At 48.3% G+C, this 20676-nt stretch overlaps 1 protein-coding gene across 2 annotated transcripts in view; it reads left to right on the forward strand.

Annotated features, from left to right (window-relative positions):
- Positions 1 to 20676, forward strand: part of fbxo7 (F-box protein 7) — a 79495-nt gene that overhangs the window by 48070 nt on the left and 10749 nt on the right. For both annotated transcript variants that reach the window (XM_072485391.1, XM_072485390.1), the window contains exon 5: positions 2937 to 3020. In XM_072485391.1, coding sequence (XP_072341492.1) covers positions 2937 to 3020 — 84 coding nt within the window. The remainder of the gene's footprint in view (positions 1 to 2936; positions 3021 to 20676) is intronic.

The raw sequence follows: 20676 nt of genomic DNA on the forward strand, positions 1-20676 counted from the left end.
CCCACCAGTATTGCCACCCCTCTGTTCTTCGCATCCAGCCCCGAATGGAATACCTGTCCTACCCATCCCTTTCTCAACCTGACCTGGTCTGCCACCTTCAAATGTGTCTCCTGAAGCATGACCACGTCTGCCTTCAGTCCCTTTAAGTGCGCGAACACTCGGGCCCTCTTAACCGGCCCATTTAGGCCTCTCACATTCCAAGTTATCAGCCGGATTGGGGGGCCTCCTCTCTCTCTCTCTCTCTCTCTCTCTCTCTCTCTCTCTCTCTCTCTCTCTCTCTCTCTCTCTCTCTCTCTCTCTCTCTCTCTCTCTCTCTCTCTCTCTCTCTCTCTCTCTCTCTCTCTCTCTCTCTCCTCCCCCCCCCCGCCGACTAGCCGTCTCTTTTTCTAGGCCAGTCACGTGCCTGTGCCTCCCGCACCCTCCAGTCCCCCAGGCGGCGGACCCCCGCCCCGACCACCTCTCCTATTTCCAGTTCCCCATTGGCCAATGCAGCAGCAACCCTATATCCCCCCCTCCCCCCGCTAGTTCCATATCTAGCTCTTTTGCTCCCCCCATAACACTCCCGTAAGTCTGCTGACCCCGGCCTCTCCCGCCTTCCCATCAACCCCCCCCCCAGTGTGGGAATCCCCCCTCCCCTTCAGTCAGTGTGCGCTCCTCCGACCCCCACCGCTGTCCTTCCCTTTCCCGCGCTTTCCTGAGCCGGCCCTGCCCCCTCTGGCACAGCTCCTTTGCGGCCTTATCTCAATTCCCCCATCCCTGGGCCTCACCTCCCTCCAACACCGACGCCCACACTCTCCCACAGCCTCCCCATCAAATCCCTTCACCCATCCCCATCCAGCACCCAACCAAGGGAACATTCCCTACACGTGGTTAAAACCATATATACAGCAGACATCCCCCCCAGAACCACAGACCCTCAATTTGAGTCCAACTTTTCAGTCTGTATAAAGCTCCAAGCCTCGGGCGTTTCGAAATAGTGGTGCCGATCTTGGAATGTGACCCACAGTCGCGCTGGCTGCAGCATTCCGAACTTCACCCCCTTACGATGGAGCACCGCCTTGGCCCGATTAAAGCCAACTCTCTTCTTGGCCACCTTTGCACTCCAGTCCTGGTAGATTCTGATCTCCGTGTTCTCCCACCTGCTGCTCCGCTCTTTCTTGGCCCATCTCAAGACACTCTCTCTGTCCATAAAGCGGTGAAACCTCACCACTACAGCCCTTGGCGGCTCGTTGGCCTTGGGTTTCCTTGCCAGGACCCGATGAGCCCCATCTAGCTCCCGCGCCCATCAGCGAATTGAGCATCGTGCTCACATATGCCCCGGTATCGGGCCCCTCAACCCCTTCAGGGAGACCCAGAATCCGAAGATTCTTCCTCCTCGACCTATTCTCCAGGTCCTCCAATCTTTCCGCCCACCTCTTGTGCAGCGCCTCGTGCGCCTCCACCTTCACCGCCAGGCCCAAGATCTCATCCTCGTTCTCTGAGGCTTTTTGTCGTACCTCCCAGATCGCTGCCCGCCTGGGCCCTCTGGGTCTCCACTAGCTTCTCAATCGCCACCTTCATTGACGCCAGCATTTCTGCCTTCAGCTCCTCAAAGCAGCATTTAAGAAACTCCTGCTGCTCCTGCGACCACTGCGCCCATGCTGCTTGGTCTCCACCCGCCGCCATCTTGCTTTTTCTCCCTCTCACTTTTCGCTGCACCAAGATCCCTTTTTTCACCGCGCCACTCCTGGTCCAATCGATACACTGTCGGGGGGACCTTGCTGTCACCTTCCCACACTGGAAGCCGTCGAACAAGTGCTGTTGGAGCCCCTCTGGAGAGCCCTAAAGTCCGTTCCCAGCGGGAGCTGTCGAACGTGCAACCTATTCAGGCATGGCCGCAACCGGAAGTCTCTAATGCTATCCTTAACCTTCTTTAGTAAGCCGCAGGTGACTCTCTCGTTTTTCAATGGAATGTATTTTTGAGAGTTGTTTCCTTATATTTTTATGACTATTTATTTGCCTACATACTTTTTAGTCTCTTTGTCGAATCAGCCTTCGCCAGCTCTCCCCCTTGCATCTATGTAATTGGCTTTTTTTAAGGTTACGTTTCTTGCACAAAGAGATGATACCGCAACATTTTGAGTACAGTGGTTAGCACTGTTGCTTCACAGCACCGGGGTCCCAGGTTCGATTCCCGGCTTGGGTCACTGTCTGTGCGGAGTCTGCACGTTCTCCCCGTGTCTGTGTGGGTTTCCTCAGGGTGTTCCGGTTTCCTCCCACACGTCCCAAAAGACGTGCTTGTTAGATGAATTGGATATTCTAAATTCTCCTTCAGTGTACCCAAACAGACGCCGGAATGCGGCGACTAGGGGCTTTTTACAGTAACTTCATTGCAAAGATTGCGTAGATTCTACCAAGTTAGGGCAGCAAAGCATTTCTTTTTACAAGAAAAACTGGTAAATGGAACATCATGAGGATATGACAAGTCCATATGAATATAAGTGAATTTGTGCACACTGCAATAACCAACAGAAGGATCATTAACTAGTTAACCTGTTTTGGATTGCTATCTAAGGGAGAAATGTGAGACAAATCCTTGCGAGAACTGCCTGTTTTGCTGTGACTAGTCCATGTACTTGAGGTCTTAGTCTGTCATACCTGAAAACTGCACCCCCAACAATGCAGCGCTCCCACTCCGACACTGAAATATCAGCCGTGTTTAAGTGTGTCTTCCTATTAAGAAGGAAACAGTCATTTTAATTTTTAAGAGGATAGTAACTGACCAAACATTCAATGACATTGTGTGAATACTCGCAACATGTTGCCCTTTAAGCTTCTTGCATAGGAGTTTTCAATCATAATTGCAATAGTGCCAGAGCTCTGTAATATACTTTGTTTTAGCTGTGAATAGAGTAATGTTTGCTGCTTACATTAAATGTTTTCCCTCTTTTGAACAGCCACACTGAAGATAAATGAGAACGTTAGAAGTGTGAAGAAAGTACAGTTGTCTCCTGCATCCTACGTTTGTTTAGACCGAGTGGGTAAGTTTGGTTTGTCATTTCTGTGGTGGAATTTTAAATTAGGTTTTTGAATGTACAAATCTTTATTACCTAGTCATAGTGAATAAACATGGGACTATCCATCTCACTAGAATGAATTACACACACATTCAAGATAGGAGCAGGAGTTGGATTACTCGAGCCTGCTTCACCAGATATCATGGCTGATCTGATTGGAACCTCAATTCCACATTCCCATCTACCCCCAATAACGTTTCGTGCCCTTGTTTATCAAGAATCTATCTATCAACCTCTATCTTTAAAATAATGAAAGTAGACTTCCGGTGGTGGCTATGAAGTGAACTGTGACTCCCACCTGGGGATTTGTTTTTTTAGCCCTTTCTGCCTGGTTAGCGGTGATTTGGGGGAATAAATTAGTGCAGTCATGATAGAATAAGATCCCCTCTTGCGAATGATGTCTGTTGGATGCAATACAAGGCAGAAGTCGGGTAAAGGATCCTCGTCGGATTCAGAAGGTCCTCGAGGCATGGAAGGGAAAAGTATGGCGGAGACCTCTGACTTGATGTCCCCTGAGTGGATGACCAAGAAGTTGGTGGACTTCTCAACAAGCGAATTTAAGAAACAGTGGCAAGCAGCCACTGAGGATCTGGTGAAGGTGATTGAGGACGCATAGAATCATAGAAGTTTACAGCATGGAAACAGGCCCTTCGGCCCAACCAGTCCATGCCGCCCAGTTTTTACCATTAAGCTAGTCCCAGTTGCCCGCACTTGGCCCATAACCCTCTATACCCATCTTACCCATGTAACTAAATGCTTTTTAAAAGACACAATTGTACCCGCCTCTACTACTACCTCTGGCAGCCCATTCCAGACGCTCACTACCCTCTGAGTGAAGAAATTGCCCCTCTGGGCCCTTCTGAATCTCTCCCCTCTCACCTTAAACCTATGCCCTCTAGTTTTAGACTCCCCTACCTTTGGGAAAAGATGTTGACTATCTACCTTATCTATGCCCCTCATTATTTTATAGACCTCTATAAGATCACCCCTAAGCCTCCTACGCTCCAGGGAAAACAGTCCCAGTCTATCCAGCCTCTCCTTATAACTCAAACCATCAAGTCCCGGCAACATCCTAGTAAATCTTTTCTGCACTCTTTCCAGTTTAATAATATCCTTTCTATAATAGGGTGACCAGAACTGCACACAGTATTCCAAGTGTGGCCGTACCAATGTCTTGTACAACTTCAACAAGATGTCCCAACTCCTGTATTCAATGTTCTGACCAATGAAACCAAGCATGCCGAATGCCTTCTTCACCACCCTGTCCACCTGCGACTCCACCTTCAAGGAGCTATGAACCTGTACTCCTAGATCTCTTTGTTCTATAACTCTCCCCAACGCCATACCATTAACTGAGTAGGTCCTGGCCTGATTCGATCTGCCAAAATGCATCACCTCACATTTATCTAAATTAAACTCCATCTGCCATTCGTCGGCCCACTGGCCTAATTGATCAAGATCCCGTTGCAATCCTAGATAACCTTCTTCACTATCCACTGTGCCACCAATCTTGGTGTCATCTGCAAACTTACTAACCATGCCTCCTAAATTCTCATCCAAATCATTAATATAAATCACAAATAACAGTGGACCCAGCACCGATCCCTGAGGCACACCACTGGTCACAGGCCTCCAGTTTGAAAAACAACCCTCTACAACCACCCTCTGCCTTCTGTCGTCCAGCCAATTTTGAATCCAATTGGCAACCTCACCCTGGATCCCGTGAGCTTTAACCTTCTGCAACAACCTACCATGCGGTACCTTGTCAAAGGCTTTGCTAAAGTCCATGTAGACAACGTCTACTGCACTACCCTCATCTACCTTCTTGGTCACTCCCTCAAAAAACTCAATCAAATTTGTGAGACATGATTTTCCACGCACAAAGCCATGCTGACTGCCCCGAATCAGTCCTTGCCTCTCTAAATGCTTGTAGATCCTGTCTCTCAGAATACCTTCTAGCAACTTACCTACTACAGACGTTAGGCTCACCGGTCTGTAGTTCCCAGGCTTTTCCCTGCTGCCCTTCTTAAACAAGGGCACAACATTCGCCACTCTCCAATCTTCAGGCACCTCACCTGTGGCTGCCGATGATTCAAATATCTCGGTTAGGGGACCCGCAATTTCCTCCCTAGCCTCCCACAACATCCTGGAATACATTTCATCAGGTCCCGGGGATTTATCTACCTTGATGCGCTTTAAGACTTCCAGCACCACCTCCTCTGTAATATGCACACTTCTCAAGACATCACTATTTATTTCCCTTAGTTTCCTAACATCCATGCCTTTCTCCACCGTGAATACCGATGAGAAATATTCATTCAGGATCTCACCCAACTCTTGTGGCTCTGCACATAGATGTCCTTGTTGATCCTTAAGAGGCCCTACTCTGTCCCTAGTTACTCTTTTCCCCTTTATGTATCTGTAGAATCTCTTTGGATTCTCCCTTGCATTATTTGCCAAAGCAATTTCATGTCCCCTTTTTGCCCTCCTGATTTCCCTCTTAACTCTATTTCGACAATCTCTATACTCTTCAAGGGATGCACTTGATCCCAGTTGCTTATGTACGTCATATGCCGCCTCCTCCTTTTTGACCAGAGTCTCAATATCTCGAGTCATCCAGGGTTCCCTACTTCTACCAGCCTTGCCCTTCACTCTAAAGGGAATGTGCTTACCCTGCACCCTGGTTAACACATTTTTAAAAGCCTCCCATTTACCAGCCGTCCCTTTGCCTGCCAACAGTCTCCCCCAATCTACCTCTGCAAGTTCCTGTCTGATACTATCAAAATTGGCCTTGCCCCAATTAAGAATTTTAACTCTTGGGCCAGACCTATCATTCTCCATAGCTATCTTAAAACTAATGGAGTTATGGTCACTTGTCCCAAAGTGATCCCTCACTAGCACTTCTGTCACTTGACCTTCCTTATTTCCCAAGACGAGGTCAAGTTTTGCCCCCTCTCTAGTCGGTCCATCCACATACTGAATGAGAAATTCCTCCTAAATACACTCAACACATTTCCCTCCATCCAAGCCCCTAATGCTATGGCTGTCCCAGTCAATGTTGGGAAAGTTAAAGTCCCCTACTACTACCACCCTATTATTCTTGCAGCTATCTGTAATCTCCTTACATATTTGCTCCTCAATTTCCCGCTGACTATTTGGGGGCCTGTAGTACAGTCCTATCAAGGTGATCGCTCCCTTCTTATTTTTCAGTTCCACCCATATAGACTTAGTGGGCAAACCCTCGGATATATCCTCTCTAAGTACTGCCGTGATGTTCTCCCTAATCAAAAACGCCACTCCCCCTCCTCTCTTACCTCCTGTTCTATCCTTTCTATAGCATCTGTACCCCGGAACATTGAGCTGCCAGTCCTGCCCCTCCCTTAGCTATGTTTCAGTCATAGCTATAATATCCCAGTCCCACGTGCCCGTCCATGCCCTGAGTTCATCCGCTTTGCCCGTCAGGCCCCTTGCATTGAAATAAATGCAGTTTAATGTAGACCTTCCTTGCTCTCTGCCCTGCTTTCTCTGGTCATGCTTTACACACACTCCCTTCCTGCCTTTTGTTTCTGTCCCCACTGACTTCCTACATCGGTTCCCATCCCCCTGCCACATTAGTTTAAACTCTCCCAACTGCACTAGCAAACACACCCCCGAGAACATTGGTTCCCGGTCCCACCCAGATGCAGACCGCCCGATTTGTACAGGTCCCACCTCCCCCAGAACCGGTCCAATGTCCAGGAATTTGAAACCCTCCCTCTTGCACCATCTCTCAAGCACGTATTCATCCTAGCTATCCTGTCATTCCTACTCTGACTACCCACGTGGCACTGGTAGCAATCCTGAGATTACTACCTTTGAGGTCCTACTTTTTAGTTTAACTCCTAACTCCCTAAATTCAGCTTGTAGGACCTCATCCCGTTTTTTTACCTATATCGTTGGTGCCTATATGCACCACGACAGCTGGCTGTTCACCCTCCCCCCTCCAGAATGCCCTGCAGCCGCTCCGAGACATCCTTGACCCTTGCACCAGGGAGGCAACATACCAACCTGGATTCTCGTTTGCGTCCGCAGAAACGCCTGTCTATTCCCCTTACAATTGAATCCCCTATCGCTATAGCTCTGCCACTCTTTTTCCCGCCCTTCTGTGCAGCAGAACCAGCCACGGTGCCATGAACCTGGCTGCTGCCACCTTCCCCTGGTGAGCCATCTCCCCCAACAGTTTCCAAAACGGTAAATCTGTTTTGGAGGGAGATGACCGCAGGGATCCCTGCACTGTCTTCCTACTCTTCCTCTGTCTTTTGGTCACCCTTTCCCTATCTTCCTCAGTAATTTTAATCTGCGGTGTGACCAACTCACTGAATGTGCTATCCACAACTTCCTCAGCATCGTGGATGCTCCAAAGTGAGTCCATCCGCAGCTCCAGAGCGGTCTAACAGGAGCTGCAGTTGGACACTTCTTGCAGATGAAGGAGTCAGGGACACCAGAAGGGTCCCTGACTTGCCACATCTCACAAGAGGAGTATGACACGGGTCTGAGCTCTCCTGCCATGACTTAAACCTGAAGTTAAATTTGATCTACACTACACAGCTAAGAGAAAGTCAAAGAGAGAGAAATCACTTACCAGTTACAAGCCACTCACTCACCTGCTGGCTGTGATGTAATTGCTCCCGAGACTCCCTCACAGGTCTGCTTCTCTGCACCTCCTTAAGATGAGCACCAAATTCCCTTAACTAGTTAATTAAATTACTTAATTAATTTGATTTTTTTTAATTTTTTTTTTATTTTTGTCACTCCCCTCTTACCCGAACTCAGCCTTACCCAAACTCAGATACACTCTGTTTGCCTCCAGCACTCTGTTTTCTATAGACACTTCAGCCACACCCCTTTGTATCCTTCCTGATTTACAGTCAGCCAATAGGCCTGCTCCCGAAACTGATCTCCCGAAACGAACAGCTGACCTGCAAGGTAAGGAAGTGGTTAAGCAGTACTTACCTCACCCACGGCGCGACCTTTTAAACTGCCCCCTGTGCCTCGCAGCTCCCGCGCTTTTTGAAACTCCCGCGCTGTTTCCAAGGTCCGGCTCTTTCTCTCTCCCGAACAGCTGACCTGCAAGGTAAGGAAGTGGTTAAGCAGGTCATGGTGCATGTTCGGCGTCTTTGGACAGGATGGATCAATGGATAGAGGTCCGGGGGTGACCAGCAAGAAGGTGGAGGAGGCGCTCACTGACCATAGTGATTGGAACTGGAGGCAGAGATGGTGCTGTTAGCGGAGGAAGTTGAAAGTCAAGGTCGATGATCTTGTAGACCTCTATCAGGTCGCCTCTCAATCTCCAGTGAGAACAAACCAAGTTTATGTAACCTCTCCTCAATCGCTCCATGCGGCAGAATTTAAGAATTGTTGGGCTGCGGGATTAGAGGCCAGCATCACACCTGGGAAGATACAAACGCCCCAAATTACATCTTTAAGATGTTTGGAAAGTTGGTGGGGGGGGGGGGGGGGGTGGGGGGTCGTTACACCTCTCCTGAGTTGGATTGAGATAGAAGCTCAGATCGGGGGAGCCATCACAGACGATTATAGTCGGGTTCCATAGTTACCTGGATGAAGAGTGGTTCCTGAGATGGGCAAAGACCCATCAAGATTGTGGATTGGGGTGTCATGCCGTTAGAATGTACCAGGACCTTGGGGCAGAGCTGGTGAGAAGGTGTGCAGCGTTTAATAAGGCCAAGGCAGCTGCCTATAAGAGCAACGTGCGATTTGGGGTGGTGTACCCGGCTCGTTTTTCGGGTCCAGGGTAGAGACTATTATTTTGGGCCAGAGGAAGCGAATGACTTTTGTAATGGACACGGATTTGGGGGGAACTGAAGTACTTGAGGAATATCGTCCATGCTGGTTATTCATTAAGTTCTTCTGTATCTGTATTTTTGTGTGGAATTTTGTCAAGTGGGGGAGGGGACGGTGTTGTTGTGGGACTTGGTGAGGGTTGCTTCTGAGTGAATTTGGGCGTTTGTTGTATTGCAGCTGTTGGGGGAGGCGATTTGGGTGTGGTTCTTGTAATGTTTGGTATGGTTGAGATTGATTGTTGATTCAATGTTTGCTGTGGGGGGGGTGTCACTCTGCTAGCAGTATAGCTAGTTAACGGGAGCGGAGAGGGGGAGATGGCTGCAGCTGCTCACTTAGTGTGTGTAGGGGGGGTCATTTTGTTCTTCAAGGTAACGAGCTTTGGTTTCTTTGTTTCGTTTGGGTTGGGTGAGGGGATTTGGCTGTCAGTGGGTTGCGTGTGTCTTGTGGGGGGGGGGGTTTGGCTGTCAGTGGGTTGTGTGTCTCGGGGGGGAGGGGGGGGTTTTGGCTGTCAGTGGGTTGTGTGGTGGGGAGGAGGGTTTGACTCTGGGTTGTGTCTCTGGGTGGGGGTGAGGGGGGTTTGTCAGTGGGTTGTGTCTCGGGGGTGAGGGGGGGTTCGTCTGTCAGTGGGTTGTGTCTCGGGGGTGAGGGGGGTTTGTCTGTCAGTGGGTTGTGTCTCGTGGGTGAGGGGGGGTTCGTCTGTCAGTGGGTTGTGTCTCGGGGGTGAGGGGAGTTTGTCAGTGGGTTGTGTCTCGGAGAGGGGGTTTGGCTGTCAGTGGGTTGTGTGTCTCGGGGGGGGGAGGGGCTTTGGCTGTCAGTGGGTTGTGTGTCTCGGGGGAGGAGGGTTTGACTCTGTGGGTTGTGTCTCTCGGAGGGGGTGGGGGTGAGGGGGGTTTGTCAGTGGGTTGTGTCTCGGGGGTGAGGGGGGTTTGTCTGTCAGTGGGTTGTGTCTCGGAGAGGGGGTTTGGCTGTCAGTGGGTTGTGTGTCTCGGGGGAGGAGGGTTTGACTCTGTGGGTTGTGTCTCTCGGAGGGGTTGGGGGTGAGGGGGGTTTGTCAGTGGGTTGTGTCTCGGGGGTGAGGGGGGTTTGTCTGTCAGTGGGTTGTGTCTCGGAGAGGGGGTTTGGCTGTCAGTAGGTTGTGTGTCTCGGGGCGAGGGGGGGGGTGGTTTGTCTGTCAGTGGGTTGTGTGTCTCGGGGAGAGGGGGTTTGGCTGTTGGTGGGATGTGTGTCTCGGGGGGACGAGAGGGGGTTTGGCTGTCAGTGGGTTGTGTGTCTTGGGGGGAGGGGTGGTGAGGAGGGTTTGACTCTGGGTTGTGTCTCGGAGGGGGGGGGGTGAGGAGGGTTTGACTCTGTGGGTTGTGTCTCGGAGGGGGGGTGGGGGGGGGGTGGGGGCGGTTGGCTCCCAGATTGATTTATTTCTGGTGGGTATTTCTCTACTCCCTGGGGTTGGGAGCGGGGTACTCGGTGGTGATCATATTGGATCGTGCCCCATGTTTTGTGGACGTGTTGTTGGAGCCCCATGGAGGCTGGACACTGCCTTACTCGCTGATCAGGGATTTTGTTAGCGGGTATCTTCTGCTATTGGGGAATTTGTGGAGTTTAACAAGAGCGAGGCCGTTTTGCCTTCAACACTCTGGGAAGCACTCAAGGCATTTTTTGGGGGAGAGATTTCTTTATAAGGTTTATAGGGATAAATCTGGGAAGATGGAGAGGCAGAAGCTGAGGTGAACTGCCAATACTTGATTAAATAAATAAAATAAATCATCTTTATTGTCACAAGTAGGCTTACATGAACACTAAGGCAGGAGCTGGTGGCATGAGTTATATATGTTTAATGTAAAGCACTGGTCCAGATGGATTTTATAAACGGTTTGCTGGTCTGTTGGTTCCATTTCTGGGAGATATGTTCAATGATTCTCTGTCCAAGAGGGTGGTGCCAACCATGCGTCATACCAGCCATTTCTCTGCTAAATACTGATGCTAAGTTGTTGGCACCTAACTTGGAGCCCTGCCCGCTGGGGTGGTTTCGGAGGAGCAGACAGGATTCGGTAAGGGCCGGCAGTTGTCTGGCAACACGAGGCGATTGTTAAATGTGGTGTTGTCACCTCCTCAGTAGCCAAGCCGGAGGTAATTATTTTGCCGAATGCCGAAAAAGCTTTCAACAGGGTTGGGTGGGCACCTCTGAGGATTTTGGGGCGTTTTGGCTTTGGGCCAAAATTTGTATCTTGGATTAGGCTTTTGTATAGGGTCCTGACTGGGAATGTCTGTCTGTACTGGGGATGTCTGTCTGTACTGGGAATGTCTGTCTGTACTGGGAATGTCCGTACTAATGCCCTGAGCTCGAGGTACTTTCAATTAAACTGGTACAAACCAGGGGTGGCCATTATCTCCGTTGTTGTTTGCCTTAGCAATTGAAACGTTGCGCTGAAGTTGTCTACTAGTTGGAGGGGGATAGAGCGTGGAGGGAGGGAACATAGAGTGTCCTTGTATGCGGATGTTTTGCTGTTACATAGCTCGGGGCCAACTCTGCAATGTGGCAGAGAACTCCCCGGAGAAGGGGAGCTGCTCTCGAGAGGCTGCTGTTTAGTCCGGCCAGGAATAGTTTCCGATATCTGGGAATTCGGGTGGTCCATGATTGGGCCTCGCTCCATAAACGTAACTTGGCCAGTCTGGTGGCTGGGGTGAAGGTTGCTTGGCTAGTCTGGTGGATGGGGTGATAGCTGATTGGCTAGTCTGGTGGAATGGGGGGGTAGGGTGCGGGGGTGAAGGCTGATTTGAGGAGGTGGGATGCCCTTTCTCTGACCTTAGCGGGAAGAGTACAGATAAGACCAAAAGACATAGGAGCGGAAGTAAGGCCATTCGGCCCATCGAGTCCACTCCACCATTCTATCATGGCTGATCTCAACTCCATTTACCCGCTTTCTCTCCATAGCCCTTAATTCCTCGAGAAATCAAGAATTTATCAACTTCTGTCTTAAAGACACTCAACGTCCCGGCCTCCACCGCCCTCTGTGGCAATGAATTCCACAGACCCACCACTCTCTGGCTGAAGAAATTTCTCCTCATCTCTGTTCTAAAGTGACTCCCTTTTATTCTAAGGCTGTGCCCTCGGGTCCTAGTCTCCCCTGCTAATGGAAACAACTTCCCTACGTCCACCCTATCTAAGCCATTCATTATCTTGTAAGTTTCTATTAGATCTCCCCTCAACCTCCTAAACTCCAATGAATATGATCCCAGGATCCTCAGACGTTCATCGTATGTTAGGCCTACCATTCCTGGGATCATCCGTGTGAATCTCTGCTGGACCCGCTCCAGTGCCAGTATGTCCTTCCTGAGGTGTGGGGCCCAAAATTGCTTACAGTATTCTAAATGGGGCCTAACTAATGCTTTATAAAGCTTCAGAAGTACATCCCTGCTTTCATATTCCAAGCCTCTTGCGATGAATGACAACATTGCATTTGCTTTCTTAATTACGGACTCAACCTGCAAGTTTACCTTTAGAGAATCCTGGACTAGGACTCCCAAGTCCCTTTGCACTTCAGCATTATGAATTTTGTCACCGTTTAGAAAGTAGTCCATGCCTCTATTCTTTTTTTCCAAAGTGCAAGACCTCACATTTTCCCACGTTGAATTTCATCAGCCATTTCTTGGACCAATCTCCTAAACTGTCTAAATCTTTCTGCAGCCTCCCCACCTCCTCCATACTACCTGCCCCTCCACCTATCTTGGTATCATCGGCAAACTTAGCCAGAATGCCCCCAGTCCCGTCATCTAGATCGTTAATATATAAAGAGAACAGCTGTGGCCCCAACACTGAACCTTGCGGGACACCAGTTGTCACCGGTTGCCATTCCGAAAAGGAACCTTTTATCCCAACTCTCTGCCTTTTGCCTGACAGCCAATCGTCAATCCATGTTAGTACCTTGCCTCGAATACCATGGGCCCTTATTTTACTCAGCAGTCTCCCGTGAGGCACCTTATCAAAGGCCTTTTGGAAGTCAAGATAGATAACATCCATTGGCTCTCCTTGGTCTAACCTATTTGTTATCTCTTCAAAGAACTCTAACAGGTTTGTCAGGCACGACCTCCCCTTACTAAATCCATGCTGACTTGTCCTAATCCGACCCTGCACTTCCAAGAATTTAGAAATCTCATCCTTAACAATGGATTCTAGAATCTTGCCAACAACCGAGGTTAGGCTAATTGGCCTATAATTTTCCATCTTTTTCCATGTACCCTTCTTGAACAGGGGGGTTACAACAGCGATTTTCCAATCCTCTGGGACTTTCCCTGACTCCAGTGACTTTGAAAGATCATAACTAACGCCTCCGCTATTTCTTCAGCTATCTCCTTTAGAACCCTAGGATGTAGCCCATTTGGGCCTGGAGATTTATCAATTTTTAGACCTCTTAGTTTCTCTAGCACTTTCTCCTTTGTGATGGCTACCATATTCAACTCTGCCCCCTGACTCTCCTGAATTGTTGGGATATTACTCATGTCTTCTACTGTGAAGACTGACGCAAAGTACTTATTTAGTTCCTCAGCTATTTCATTGTCTCCCATCACTAGATTACCAGCGTCATTTTGGAGCGGCCCAATGTCAACTTTTGCCTCCCGTTTGTTTTTAATGTATTTAAAGAAACTTTTACTATCATTCCTAATGTTACTGGCTAGCCTACCTTCATATTTGATCCCCTCTTTCCTGATTTCTCTCTTTGTTATCCTCTGTTTGTTTTTGTAGCCTTCCCAATCTTCTGACTTCCCACTACTCTTTGCCACATTATAGGCTTTCTCTTTTGCTTTGATGCATTCCCTAACTTCCTTTGTCAGCCATGGCTGCCTAATCCCCCCTCTGATAACCTTTGTTTTCTTTGGGATGAACCTCTGTACTGTGTCCTCAATTACTCCCAGAAACTCCTGCCATTGCTGTTCTACTGTCTTTCTCACTAGGCTCTGCTCCCAGTCGATTTTCATCAGTTCCTCCCTCCTGCCCCTGTACATAAGAACATAAGAACTAGGAGCAGGAGTCGGCCATCTGGCCCCTCGAGCCTGCTCTGCCATTCAATGAGATCAGGGCTGATCTTTTGTGGACTCAGCTCCACTTTCCGGCCCGAACACCATAACCCTTAATCCCTTTATTCTTCAAAAAACTATCTATCTTTATCTTAAAAACATTTAATGAAGGAGCCTCTACTGCTTCACTGGGCAAGGAATTCCACAGATTCACAACCCTTTGGGTGAAGAAGTTCCTCCTAAACTCAGTCCTAAATCTACTTCCCCTTATTTTGAGGCTATGCCCCCTAGTTCTGCTTTCACCCGCCAGTGGAAACAACCTGCCCGCATCTATCCTATCTATTCCCTTCATAATTTTATACGTTTCTATAAGATCCCCCCTCATCCTTCTAAATTCCAACGAGTACAGTCCCAGTCTACTCAACCTCTCCTCGTAATCCAACCCCTTCAGCTCTGGGATTAACCTAGTGAATCTCCTCTGCACACCCTCCAGTGCCAGTACGTCCTTTCTCAAGTAAGGAGACCAAAACTGAACACAATACTCCAGGTGTGGCCTCACTAACACCTTATACAATTGCAGCATAACCTCCCTAGTCTTAAACTCCATCCCTCTAGCAATGAAGGACAAAATTCCATTTGCCTTCTTAATCACCTGTTGCACCTGAAAACCAACTTTCTGCGACTCATGCACGAGCACACCCAGGTCTCTCTGCACAGCAGCATGTTTTATTATTTTATCATTTAAATAATAATCCCTTTTGCCGTTATTCTTACCAAAATGGATAACCTCACATTTGTCAACATTGTATTCCATCTGCCAGACCCTAGCCCATTCACTTAGCCTGTCCAAATCCCTCTGCAGACTTCCAGTATCCTCTGCACTTTTTGCTTTACCACTTATCTTAGTGTCGTCTGCAAACTTGGACACATTGCCCTTGGTCCCCAACTCCAAATCATCTATGTAAATTGTGAACAGTTGTGGGCCCAACACTGATCCCTGAGGGACACCACTAGCTACTGATTGCCAACCAGAGAAACACCCATTAATCCCCACTCTTTGCTTTCTATTAATTAACCAATCCTCTATCCATGCTCCTACTTTCCCCTTAATGCCATGCATCTTTATCTTATGCAACAACCTTTTGTGTGGCACCTTGTCAAAGGCTTTCTGGAAATCCAGATATACCACATCCATTGGCTCCCCATTATCTACCGCACTGTTAATGTCCTCAAAAAATTCCACTAAATTAGTTAGGCACGACCTGCCCTTTATGAACCCATGCTGCGTCTGTCCAATGGGACAATTTCCATCCAGATGCCTCGCTATTTCTTCCTTGATGATAGATTCCAGCATCTTCCCTACTACCGAAGTTAAGCTCACTGGCCTATAATTACCCACTTTCTGCCTACCTCCTTTTTTAAACAGTGGTGTCACGTTTGCTAATTTCCAATCCGCCGGGACCACCCCAGAGTCTAGTGAATTTTGGTAAATTATCACTAGTGCATTTGCAATTTCCCTAGCCATCTCTTTTAGCACTCTGGGATGCATTCCATCAGGGCCAGGAGACTTGTCTACCTTTAGCCCCATTAGCTTGCCCATCACTACCTCCTTGGTGATAGCAATCCTCTCAAGGTCCTCACCTATCATAGCCTCATTTCCCTCATTTCCATCAGTCACTGGCATGTTATTTGTGTCTTCCACTGTGAAGACCGACCCAAAAAACCTGTTCAGTTCCTCAGCCATTTCCTCATCTCCCATTATTAAATCTCCCTTCTCATCCTCTAAAGGACCAATATTTACCTTAGCCACTCTTTTTTGTTTTATGTATTTGTAGAAACTTTTACTATCTGTTTTTATATTCTGAGCAAGTTTACTCTCATAATGTATCTTACTCTTCTTTATAGCTTTTTTAGTAGCTTTCTGTTGCCCCCTAAAGATTTCCCAGTCCTCTAGTCTCCCCCTGATCTTTGCTACTTTGTATGCTTTTTCCTTCAATTTGATACTCTCCCTTATTTCCTTAGATATCCACAGTCGATTTTCCCTCTTTTTACCGCCCTTCCTTTTTGTTGGTATAAACCTTTGCTGAGCACTGTGAAAAATCACTTGGAAGGTTCTCCGCTGTCCCTCAACTGTTTCACCATAAAGTCTTTGCTCCCAGTCTACCTTAGCTAGTTCTTCTCTCATCCCATTGTAATCTCCTTTGTTTAAGCTCAAAACACTAGTGCTTGATTTTACCTTCTCACCCTCCATCTGTATTTCAAATTCCACCATATTGTGATCGCTCCTTCCGAGAGGATCCCTAACTATGAGATCTTGAATCAATCCTGTCTCATTACACAGGACCAGATCTAGGACCGCTTGTTCCCTCGTAGGTTCCATTACATACTGTTCTCTGAAACTATCGCGGATACATTCTATAAACTCCTCCTCAAGGCTGCCTTGACCGACCTGGTTAAACCAATCGACATGTAGATTAAAATCCCCCATGATAACTGCTGTACCATTTCTACATGCATCTGTTATTTCTTTGTTTATTGCCTGCCCCACCATAATGTTACTATTTGGTGGCCTATAGATTACTCCTATCAGTGACTTTTTCGCCTTACTATTCCTGATTTCCACCCAAATAGATTCAACCTTATCCTCCATAGCACCGATGTCATCCCTTACTGTTGCCCGGATGTCATCCTTAAATAACAGAGCTACACCACCTCCCTTACCATCCACTCTGTCCTTCCGAAAAGTTTGATACCCTCGGATATTTAACTCCCAGTCGTGACCATCCTTTAACCATGTTTCAGTAATGGCCACTAAATCATAGTCATTCACGATGATTTGCGCCATCAACTCATTTACCTTATTCCGAATACTATGAGCATTCAGGTAAAGTACACTTATGTTGGCTTTTTTACCTCTGTTCTGAATCTTAACACCTCGATCAGTCACCTCTCCTAAGTTATATTTCCTCTTAACCTTTCTCCTAATTTTCCTTGTCGTCGAACCCACATCTTCCTGTAACAACCTGCCGCATCGCTTACCATTAATGTTTTCACTTCCCGTTTTATTTCTTTTAGTATTCCTGGTCCTATTCACTGAGCTCCCCTCAGTCACTGTACCTTGTACTGTCGCCCTTTTCGATTTTTGACTATGGCTTCTCTGCCTTACACTTTCCCCCTTACTGCCTTTTATTTCTGTCCCTGTTTTACTACCTTCCAACTTCCTGCATCGGTTCCCATCCCCCTGCCACATTAGTTTAAACTCTCCCCAACAGCTCTAGCAAACACCCCCCCTCGGACATCGGTTCCAGTCCTGCCCAGGTGCAGACCGTCCGGTTTGTACTGGTCCCACCTCCCCCAGAATCGGTTCCAATGTCCCAGGAATTTGAATCCGTCCCTCTTGCACCATCTCTCGAGCCACGTATTCATCCTCTCTATCCTGACATTCCTACTCTGACTAGCTCGTGGCACTGGTAGCAATCCTGAGATTACTACCTTTGAGGTCCTACTTTTTAGTTTAACTCCTAGCTCCCTAAATTCAGCTTGTAGGACCTCGTCCCGTTTTTTACCTATATCGTTGGTGCCTACGTGCACCACGACAGCTGGCTGTTCACCCCCCCCCCCCCCCCCCCCCCCCCCCAGAATGTCCTGCAGCCGCTCCGAGACATCCTTGACCCTTGCACCAGGGAGGCAACATACCACCCTGGAGTCTCGATTTCGTCCGCAGAACCGCCTGTCTATTCCCCTTACAATTGAGTCCCCTATCACTATAGCCCTGCCTTCTTCTTCCTGCCCAGCTGCGCAGCAGAGCCAGCCACGGTGCCATGAACCTGGCTGCTGCCGCCTTCCCCTGGTGAGCCATCTCCCTCAACAGTATCCAAAGCGGTATATCTGTTTTGCAGGGAGATGACCGCAGAGGACACCTGCACTGCCTTCCTACTCTTGCTCTGTCTTTTGGTCACCCATTTACTATCTCCCTCGGTACCTTTCACCTGCGGTGTGACCAACTCGCTAAACGTGCTATCCACGACGTCCTCAGCATCACGGACGCTCCAAAGTGAGTCCATCCGCAGCTCCAGAGCCGTCAAGCGGTCTAACAGGAGCTGCAACTGGACACACTTCTTGCACGTGAAGGAGCCAGGGACAGTTGACGTGTCCCTGAGCTCCCACACCGCACACGAGGAGCATGACACGGGTCTGAGATCTCCTGCCATGTCTTAAACCTTCGGTTAACTTGAACAATTTCAATTTCCCCCCCCCCAAAAAATTTAACTAAATAAATAAACAATGAAGAAAAAAATATATACATATATATACCAATGAAAAGAAACAGAAAAACAGAAACACTACTTACCAGTCACAAAAAGCACTTCCTCCCCACCCAGCTTCGAATTCCCACCTCGATTCAAATTCCCAAACTCACTCTTTGCTGTCTCACTCTGGCTGTCTTCTCTGTCTCACTGGTAGTTACCTTTATTTAACTGTAACACCTTTACATTTGATTCTAACTTTCTTTCAAATTGGAGATTGAATTCTACCATATGGTGAAGATGAATATTCTCGCAAGGTTTTTGTTTCAGTTCCAGTGTCTCCCAATCTTTCTTTCAAAGAGGGAGGGTTAATTTGTTAACATCTACTTTGTTTGGGTGGGTAACACCCCTCCGGTTCGCAGGACTTTTCTGGAAAGGATAGACAATCGGGGTTGTTTTGGGGGGTGGGGGTTGGCGGGATGGCACCATCTCATCTGTGTTATTACTAGGCGGCCAATATTGAGACGGTGCGGGGGTGGCTTAGGAATCCGGACTGTATATGGGGAGGATGAAGGAGGGCCATTATTACTGCTCCACTCCCTTTCTCTCTGGTAAAACTCCACTCCCTTTCTCTCTGGTAAAACTCCACTCCCTTTCTCTCTGGTAAAACTCCATTCCCTTTCTCTCTGGTAAAGTTTTCTTAAAGCCCAGTGGTAATGGCCTCTTTGAGGAGTTGGAATCAATTTGGGCAGCATTTCAAATGAGGCTTGGTGTCACAGTTGGCGCTGATTTGAAGGAACCATGGACTTGTGTCGCCTGGTTCAGATTCAACGTGCAGTGCATGGGAGAGGGAGGGGTTGGAGAGGTTTGGGGATGTGTTTTTGGAGCGTAGTTTGGCTGGTCTGGAGGAGATTGTGGAGAGGTTCCAGCCCCCGAGAGGGAATGTATTCTTATCCTTTGGGGTGCACAATTTTGTTCGTAAGGAGCTTCCTTCATTTCCCCTGGTGCCGGTGCCCTCGCTGATGGATAGGGTCCTGCCCTTGGACAAAGTGGGGAGTGAAGGATCTCAGACATTTGTGGGCAGTAGTTGGCGACGGAGCAGGAATCACTGGAAGAGGTGACGAGGACATGGAAGGATGAGCTGTGTCTGGTCTTTGGGTGGGGGGGGTGTGCTTTCATAGGGCTAACTTCACCTCCTCGTGTGCAAGATTCTAAACAGGGTTCACCTGACCAGGGTGCGCACGAGTGGCTTCTTTGGGGGTGGAGGACAGGTGTGAGTGGTGCTCTCCGGGGGCCGGCGAAGCACAAGCACGTGTTCTGGTTCTGACCCAAGCTGGTTAATTTTTGTCTCTTTTTTTTTTTAAACGAAGACCGGGATTCTGGTTGTTAAGCTGGAGCCATGGCTATTTTTGGAGTGTCAAACAGGTGGGGAACGAAGGCGGATGTCTTGGCCTTCACCTCGCTAATAGCTCGGAGGAGAGTCTTGCTTGGGTGGAAGTCTCCGCTTGCACCTAAGGCTTTGGGCTGGTTAGGGGCCCTGATGGAGTTTCTGTACCTTGAGAAAGTCATGTATATGATGATGGGGTTGGTGGACGGGTTTTAATCCTGCTGGCAGTAGTTTGTTGCCTTTTTCAGGGAGCTGGTTACCGTCAGCTGTTTGGGGAGGGGGGGGTGGCAGGAGTTGGTCAGTCCAATAGGCTCATGTTGGGGGGGGGAAGGGGAGAGAGAAGAGGTAGTCTTGATTTAAAACTGGGTTGGGATGGGTTGTAGTGTGTTGGGGTTTTGTATTATTGAAAAACTTTGAATAAGAATATTTTAAGAAAATATTGGAAGATTCCTGAAAGGCTGGTGGAGGCAAAGACTCCGAGAAAACACTTCTTATTTGTACTCATTCAATACCAACTCGACTTAACCTAGACATTAGAACATAGAACATGGAACATTACAGCGCAGTACAGGCCCTTCGGCCCTCGATGTTGCGCCGACCTGTGAAACCGCTCTAAAGCCCATCTACATTATTCCCTTATCGTCCATATGTCTATCCAATGACCATTTGAATGTCCTTCGTGTTGGCGAGTCCACTACTGTTGCAGGCAGGGAATTCCACATACTTACTACTCTGAGTAAAGAACCAACCTCTGACATCTGTCTTCTATCTATCTCCCCTCAATTTAAAGCTATGTCCCCTCATGCTAGACATCACCATCCGAGGAAAACGGCTCTCACTGTCCACCTATCCAATCCTCTGATCATCTTGTATGCCTCAATTAAGTCACCTCTTAACCTTCTCTCTAACGAAAACAGCCTCAAGTCCCTCAGCCTTTCCTCATAATATCTTCCCTCCATACCAGGCAACATTCTGGTAAATCTCCTCTGCACCCTTTCCAATGCTTCCACATCCTTCCTATAATGCGGTGACCAGGATTGCACGCAATACTCCAAATGCGGCCGCACCAGAGTGTTGTATAGCTGCAACATGACCTCATGGCTCCTAAACTCAATCCCTCTCCCAATAAAAGCTA

Source organism: Scyliorhinus torazame, chromosome 19 (genome assembly GCF_047496885.1).
Source record: "Scyliorhinus torazame isolate Kashiwa2021f chromosome 19, sScyTor2.1, whole genome shotgun sequence".
NCBI lineage: Eukaryota > Metazoa > Chordata > Chondrichthyes > Carcharhiniformes > Scyliorhinidae > Scyliorhinus > Scyliorhinus torazame.